This window comes from Cebus imitator, unplaced genomic scaffold (assembly GCF_001604975.1).
Source record: "Cebus imitator isolate Cc_AM_T3 unplaced genomic scaffold, Cebus_imitator-1.0 Scaffold236, whole genome shotgun sequence".
In the NCBI taxonomy this organism is placed as follows: Eukaryota; Metazoa; Chordata; class Mammalia; order Primates; family Cebidae; genus Cebus; species Cebus imitator.
This window is the reverse complement of record NW_016107551.1, coordinates 1393948-1402136: the sequence shown is the minus strand read 5'-3', so window position 1 is coordinate 1402136 and position 8189 is coordinate 1393948. Positions and strand designations below refer to the sequence as shown.

The following is an 8189-nucleotide window of genomic DNA, read 5'->3' as shown; positions in this document are numbered from 1 at the left end:
GAAAAAAGGAAAAAGGAAATTGTTGCTATCTGTGGTGGTTCACTCCTGTAATCCTGCTGACACTTTGGGATGCCGAGATGGGCGGATCACTTAAGCCCAGGAGTTTGAGACCAGACTGAGCAACATGTCAAAACCCCGTCTGTACAAAAAATACAAAAACTAGCCAGGCATGATGGCGTGCGCCTATAGTCCAAGCTACTCAGGAGGCTGAGGTGAGAGGATCACTTGACCCCAGGAGGTTGAGGCTATAGTGAGCTGTGATGGTGCTACTGCACTCCAGCCTGGGTGACACAGTGAGACCCTATCTCAAAAAAATCAAAACAAAACAAAAATTGTTCTCCCTATTGAAGAGAACCTTGTATAATACATTGGAACAAAAAGCAACATAAGGTAAAAATATTATAGCTTTTGGTCAATTAAAGGATAATTTAAATCACAATGCATAATCTAAATTGGATGCTCCTTGAAGAATTGTCTTATGTAATACCATGTGAGATATAGAAAAATGGGATCTTAGAGAAAACCCTAATAGTATCAGGATTGTTGCATTTTATTAATTTTTTCTGTTAAATTTATTTCTTCAATAGACAAGGCATGTTGAGATTTCTAATTTTCAATGTTATATCTTTAGTTTGAGATTTGTTTGGTATGCATTCAACAAAATTACAATAAATACAGAATAAAAACCGGAATCTTATCTTTAATTTGCAAAGGTTTGGAATTCAGGTGACTTTAACTTTTGATTTTTGCAGTTCTAAATTCTCTAGCTACCTGGATAACAAATATAAAATTTCAGTAGTTCAAATTAGAAGTTTTTTCTTGTTTTTGTCACTTGCCCCTCATGTGTCACTTGAGGCCTCTACTCTGCTTCACTCTTATCCTTAATTTGAGGTTCAGAGTGAGGGAGCAACCGCTGTGTGAAGCAGCCACTCTCTGGAACAGAGCTGTGGAAGGCCTTGCATTGGTTCTGGCCGGAACTACTTACAAGACTACTAACCAAAAGGGAAACAGGAAATGCAGTCCTATTATGGGCCTAGAAATGATGTGGAATGTGGTTGGGGGTGGGGGGTTAGGAAGGTAGGAGGGAGGACTGGAAATTTTGATGAATAGCAGTAATGACTATATGCTACTTTTTCTGAAATGTCTTAGTTTTAATGGAAGATTAATTTTAAATCACTGTGACAAAGTTGAATGGTGCTTTAAAAAGTCACATTCAAAGCTGACCATTATTTTGTTTTATAGAGAGATGTGCCTCTGGGATGTGAGTGATGGCAGATGTATTGAATTTACAAAATTAGCTTGCACACATACTGGCATACAGGTTAGTATCTATTTCTGTGACTCTAAGCACAAACTATTACAGTAATATGAAAAATGGTAGTAGTAATAGGACAAGAAACTGGAATTGAAGCAGTAAAAGTACTCCTCATAAGATGGGAGAGTTGGGAGGGGTAGGAAAGGAGAGGAGACTAATGGGGAAAGTTAGAGGGAAAGCAGATTGCCACTGCTTCTGCTGTTCTGGGCTACCTTGGGTACCTACTCGAGAGGCCCTTTACTGCTTGGGGAAATGCTCTAGGTCCTAAATAATGGAATTCTTCCTTGTAAAAGCCTTTGTGATTCCACTTGTGATTGACATAAATTGACCTGCTTTTTGGACCATATCCTTTTTATTGCTCATGCAGTTGATCCTTGGACACGTATTTTTAAAACTTTCCAGCTCTTCAGAAGGCATGACTGATATGCCTGTAGAGTGTGACACAGGAATTTGTAGTTTCTGACTTACATTCCTGGTATTCTTTTTTACTTTTTCATAGTCGTCACATTCTCTGTACTTCAGTTTATTAATTGTTTATTGTGTTGTTGAGAAAATTATAAATTATATTAAAAATATGATCAATTACGATTTCAATGGAAAGGAAGAGAAGGTAACTCACATTTATTGAGCAGATATGGTGTAGGCATTTCTTGTATTGTGTTTGATTTAGACCTCCTGACACCCTTACATATTAAATAGGAGTATATAATTTTACATATAAGCAAGCTGAGGCCCTGATTATGTTTGAACATCAATCATTCTTCTAAAATTGTATTTGCATAACTAGTAATTATAAGCGTATACTTCCTATTTTTGCTCATTTCAAATTCATATTATTTTTGTGACCCGCCTAAGCTTCCCTTTTGATTTGATTTGTAAAGCTGATTTTATTCAGGTGTTTTATTAATTTATTCAACAGTTCTGTTTTAAATGCTAGAGGGGGATAAAAATAATTATCACAAATTCTGTTTCAAAATAGTTCAAAAGGGAGGATAAGATGTTAGGAAAATAATTTTTGTTAGCTATTTAAAAATGTTAATATAACTTAACATATGTATGTGCACATACACCCATATGATATGTACCATTGGGCAAATAGCTAAAATTCTTACCAAAGAAGTTGAGCTTTAGGAGAATATTGTAATAACCTTGATGAATGCATATTAATCAAGTATCTAAATTAAAGGAGAACACTCAGAAATCTTTTTCCTTTTGGCATGAATGTAGTTCTACCAGTTCTCTGTTGGGAATCAGCGAGAAGGAAGGCTTTTATGCCATGGACATTACCCTGAAATCCTTGTTGTGGATGCTACCAGCCTTGAAGTATTGTACTCCTTAGTATCAAAGATATCACCAGACTGGATTAGCTCCATGAGTATTATTCGATCCCACCGAACACAAGGTCAGTGTTTTATGCCTGTTAGGAACTTTAGCACCATGACTTAATGTTTAATTTACTATAAAATTCTATAATTTATCGTAAATTAATACTTTGGGCTATAGTCTTCTATTTAAGAAATAACTACAGCAATAATTTATGGTCTGTTTCCTCCTTCATAAAGGGATCTTTGATTGAATGAAGAGTTAATTGTTGGCTTATCTCCATTCCGTGATGCACAGATTACCAGCCTTTGACAGAGTATGTGGGTGATTTTCTGAAGTGGAGGAAGAACATCTTAACCTTTGGGGGTGTGGTGGGAGGAACTGTAGTTTTAAGTATATATTTCTAAAGCCTGGTTCTATCACTTGCTTAAGAGGCATAGGAAATATTTGCATTTCAAATGGAGATAGTGAAAAAGGAGAGATTATACACAGTTAAATTTAATGAAAGTTACTGGAGGGGCTGATAGATACTTGATGCTCAATAAATATTATCTTTTCTTCATTTTTGTTGAAACCTCTCGGTAACAATTGTGAAAGAAAAAGTAAAGTTGTTCAGGAAAAGAGCACGAATTAATGCAGAACATTGAATGTTTACTTTTATAAGTCTTTTAAGGAGCATTCTTTTACTTTCAAATGGCTTCATAGTTATGTGCTTCCTATAGAGACTGGTCAATAACCACCACCACTACTACCAGTGTCACCAGCACCATCACCGTGAAGACTTTTCTTTATTGTGTTTTTACAATACCAAGCACCACGCTAAGCATTTACATATGTCCAATTCTTGCAATACTTAGCGGGGTAGGTACTGTTAATATTCATCATATAGATGGGGAGAGTGATGAGGGTTAGGGCGAGGGAGTCTTTGCTTAAGATCACAAAGTAACTATGTGGCTGATTGGTGGCCAAATGGACCCTGGAGTAGTTCCTTTAATCGAGGTGTTACAGTGCTTCCCATTAGTGAATTGCCTTCAACTTTATAGGAGCTTTCCCTTTGTAACCTCTTAGGGTTGGAAAATCAGCATGTAGCTTTTTATTCAGTAGGCATTCAGCAAATACTTACTGAATGGCTGCAATCTTCCAGGTGCAAGGGATTGAAATAGTAATATTTAAGGGAGTCAGATTCTAATAAAGAATAATTGTATATAAACATATAACAGTTTAGAGTGCAAAGTGTACAAGATGGAAAAACAATATGAAGAGGATGGCAGTGAAGCTGCTTGAGAGCAATAGAAGGCTGCCCAGATCAGATAAAGTCTGATCTAGGATTTGAAAGATGAGGAAGAGTTTGGCAGACATGTGATCAGGGTGTTTCTGGCAGAGGAGATAGTCTGTAGGGACAAAAGCATTGAAATTATGACAGTTGTATTTGTGAAACTAGAAATTATCTTTTTCTGGAGCATGAAGTATGAGGGAAGGAGTGGCAGGATATGAGGCTGGCAGAGTTGGCAGGAGACAGATCTTGACAGCCCTGTATATCAGCTAGGGAATTCATCTTGTGGATCAGGGGTGGGCAAACTTGTACTGTAAAGGGCGAGATATGAAATATTTTAGGCTCTGCAGGTCATATGATCTATGTTTCAACTAGTCAGCTCTGCTGTTGTAGCACAAAAGCAGCCACAGACAATACATCAGTGAATGAGCCTGGCTGTGTTCAGCTTCATTTCCTGCCACTGTTCTTCAGAGTGTTGGTTCTCAAGTTTGTTAATAGGTATTAGTGAAAAAGGTGGAATCTCTGGTCAAATATATTTGGGAGATGTTTGGTAAAACAAAATTGAGCAGGTTTCTTTCACGTGAACCTTCTCAGAGAGGTTCTTTAAGCATCTTAGAGAATTACTGCTTGATTCCTAAACATAACAGTGAGAATGAGGTTCGCTTTAATTTTCCAGGCAATAGGGAACTCATCATTCATATACTTACCTCTAATATTAGTTAAAATGAATTCTTTATTTAAAAAAGATCTGTATTTGTGACCAAGCAGTTTGCATATTTAAAATTTTTACACTCCTTCTGTATATGTAGGCACTGTAGTCTGAAAAGAATAGAATGTAACTTCAATTAATAATTCATTCCAATGCCTTACAGTGCCTAGAGAACTATGTGATATTGGTAAGGTTTTTGTTTAAAGATAACAATTTTTTAAATGACAGTAATAACTCAAGTTTGTTGAGAATTTAGTATGTGCTGAATGGTTTCCCTTGGTGTGTCTTAATTTTTATAACAACTCATTAGGATAGGTACTCTTGTTAATCATTTATATTTGCTTCCAGATAAGAAAATTGAATTTAAGATAGTTTGTTATCTAAGGTTCTATGGTTAATTAGTGAAGAAAAAGGTGATTTTGCTTTTAACATTCACCTCCCTCCCTCTGGAGCCCGAATTGACTGCCTTCTAATGCTCATCCTCTCAAATTTCCTGTACATGACCCTGGTACTGTCACTGGTCCCTTACCTGAAGCTTAGGAATTTAGGTTTTATATCATATTTTTTTCTTGATTACATTCTGTGGAGGATGTAATGTGCAATGAAATATCTGGAAGTTGGGCAAGGTATGTGGGAAAAGGGGAGAAATTAGTGCCTCGAAGAAATAAAGTGACTGAGCTCATCCATGATAAATAATGGATTTTGAAATGTAAAAGTTCATTGTTAATCAAGAACATTTGAAATTATTAAAAACTTCTTAATTAGAAATAAAAAATTAATTAGCTAGAAATAATTTTCCTTTAAGTGTTCGGCCATGTTCATTAACTTGTGTTTCAAAACCTGGTTTCTGTTTCATGAAATAGAGAGTTGTGCTTTTCTGCTAATTGTATGTAAAACATGCTGTTGTCTAATTTCATTTAGCAAAACATCTAAATATTTAGAAAGCAAGCATGTTATGTTTGTAACCTGGGCTGCTTTTTTGTCCCTTCTCATTTTAGAGGACACTGTGGTAGCACTCTCGGTGACTGGCATCTTGAAGGTATGGATTGTCACCTCGGAAATAAGTGACACGCAGGTGAGAAAAAGGAAACTGGGGTGATTTTTCTGGCTTTATTCTCTGTCGTTGGAAATTTTAGTAATGATATGCCACTTCCATTTTTTTAAGGGGAAGGGAAAAAGCTGTTCTTTTTTGATAATTTTCTTATAGACATAGTATGGAAGATTCTCTAGTATGCTAGGGGAGTGAATTTTTTATTCAGTTTTAGTGGCAACATCTGCTCTATCACAGATATAAGAGAAAAACATATTGCACAGGATATGAAGAGGAGAAACATAAAAGAGGTGGAGTTCTCCTCAACTGCTTCTGTTTAAATTGACTCAAAGGAAAACAAAAATAAAGCAAATCACTACAAAAAATATACAAAGCCATTTTTAGTCATCTGTTTCAGTTCTTTGGGCTTGAATTTCTTGTTATTTTATATTAATGAGAAAGATCAAGACTGACAATTTTGATGTTACTCTCTTCAGCTAGGGAATTTTTAGGCATGGAATTCAGGAGAAAACAAAGGAATTGATTAGATTTTTTTAAAAGCACATACAGCTACAAAAATTAGGATTAAGGCAAACTTCAGCATCTGTCATTACCAGAGCGATGACGCTCAGAGTCTCATCAGAATCGAAAGCTCAGGGGATTTTGTAGCAACAATATTTGTGCCTAACTGCTTTGAGGGTATATCTTTGCTGCTTTTTACTACCTTGGCTCTTACCTGAGGGGCCAAAATGATGAACATGTCAAGTGATGCCTTTATTTCATTTTATTGCCTTTATCATTGTATGATAATTTAAATTGACAACCAAGCTATTCCTAAAGTTTTACAAATCTTTCTCTTTTCAGGATACTGAACCAATATTTGAGGAGGAATCCAAACCAATTTATTGTCAGAATTGCCAAAGCATCTCTTTTTGCGCATTTACACAAAGGTCACTTTTGGTTGTGTGTTCCAAATATTGGAGGGTAAGATAATTATGTAAATAAGAAATTGTATATTTACCCTTCATGACATTGGTTTATCAGATTTCCAGAGAACCCTAAAGAAGTACTTGGTGCAAGACTATTTTAGCCATTTGGAATTCATGTCTGCTTTTGATATCACATTTTGAGAAGTTGAGACTTGGCTATATGTAGTTGTTTTTGTTTGTTTGTTTGTGTGTACGGAATGATTCAGTTAGAGACTGTATTTCATTTGTCTTAATTTCTCCTTTTTGCTACTATTTTAGTCACTATCTTGTCAGTACAACATGAGCAGTGGTAGGGAGTTTTCTACAGGTTGGACATTTCTTTGTAGGGTGTTATTAAAGCCAGTAGTGAATATTTTCCCTGGCTTCTTAGAGTTGGAAAGTCTTCTCATATCACATCAGAGCTAATGATAGAAGAGGCATTTTACCTCCATGTTGCCAGATTTTAATATTTCTATTAATAGAAAAAAAAAAACATGTCTTGGGCACTCGTTCTGTGACTAGCACTTTTTTTCAAAGCTTGCCATGTATTATTTCTTTTAATCCTCACAATTTTCTGAGGTTAGGTGGATTAGCTATTTAATTCTGAATAGCAAATCATTCCAGAAGTTTGCATTTTGAAAACAACAAACATGTTTTGTCACCCAGTTTCTTGTTTTTATTTTTTGTTTTTTTTTAAAGAGATGGGGTCTTGTTTTGTAGCCCAGGCTGGAGTGCAGTGGCAGTCATAGCTCACTAGATCTTCTGGCCTCAAGGGATCCCCCTACCTCAGCCTCCTGAGTAGCCAGGACTACAGGCACGCATTAACATGCCTGGCTAATTTTAGAATTTTTTTGCAGGGATGGGGTCTCACCTTGTTGCCCAGGATGGCCTTGAACTCCTGGGCTCAAGCAATCCTCTTGCCTCTGCCTCCCGAGGTACTGGGATTATAGGCATGAGCCACCATTCCTGGCTACATGTTGTTCTTTAAAAACAGTCACAAAAAGGCAGCGTACACTTAGGGAGGAGGATTACACATGGGTGTGAACACCAGGGTTTGGGATCACTGGGGCCCTCTTAGAGACTGCTTACCGCAGAAGGACTTGTTACTTTCCCCATTTTGCAGATGAGGCAGCTGAGGCAGTGAGTGGACAAATATCTTGACAAAGGATATATAAATGGATGGTAGCGAAGTTGCTGAGTTATAGTGAAGGTATCTGACTGCTGGAGCTGCTCTCATTACTACTGTGCTATACTGTCTCACAATTGGAACATGGAATGGACTGTTTCCTGAGCTTAGAACACAAGGGGATGGGCCATATAGTGAAAGGACTGACTAGGGAAGCGACATCTTAACCTTATCATTGTCACTTACCATTTTAGAATAAGATTAGAGAGGAAAAACTAGCCGCTGTTTGCTTAGAGTAGGTTTTATAGGGTTCTTCCTTTGTCTTAAAATTAAAACATATGCAAATAGCAATAAAAAATAGGCTGGGCACGGTGGCTCATGCCTGTAACCCCAACACTTTGGAAGGCTGAGGCAGGCAGATCACAAGGTCAGGAGTTTGAGAGCA

At 36.8% G+C, this 8189-nt stretch overlaps 1 protein-coding gene across 1 annotated transcript in view; it reads left to right on the top strand.

Annotated features, from left to right (window-relative positions):
- Window positions 1-8189, top strand: part of LOC108282193 (WD repeat-containing protein 7) — a 138509-nt gene that overhangs the window by 35736 nt on the left and 94584 nt on the right. The window contains exons 5-8 of the mRNA XM_037727678.1: window positions 1243-1321; window positions 2543-2717; window positions 5619-5695; window positions 6515-6634. Of these exons, the coding sequence (XP_037583606.1) occupies window positions 1243-1321; window positions 2543-2717; window positions 5619-5695; window positions 6515-6634 (451 nt within the window). The remainder of the gene's footprint in view (window positions 1-1242; window positions 1322-2542; window positions 2718-5618; window positions 5696-6514; window positions 6635-8189) is intronic.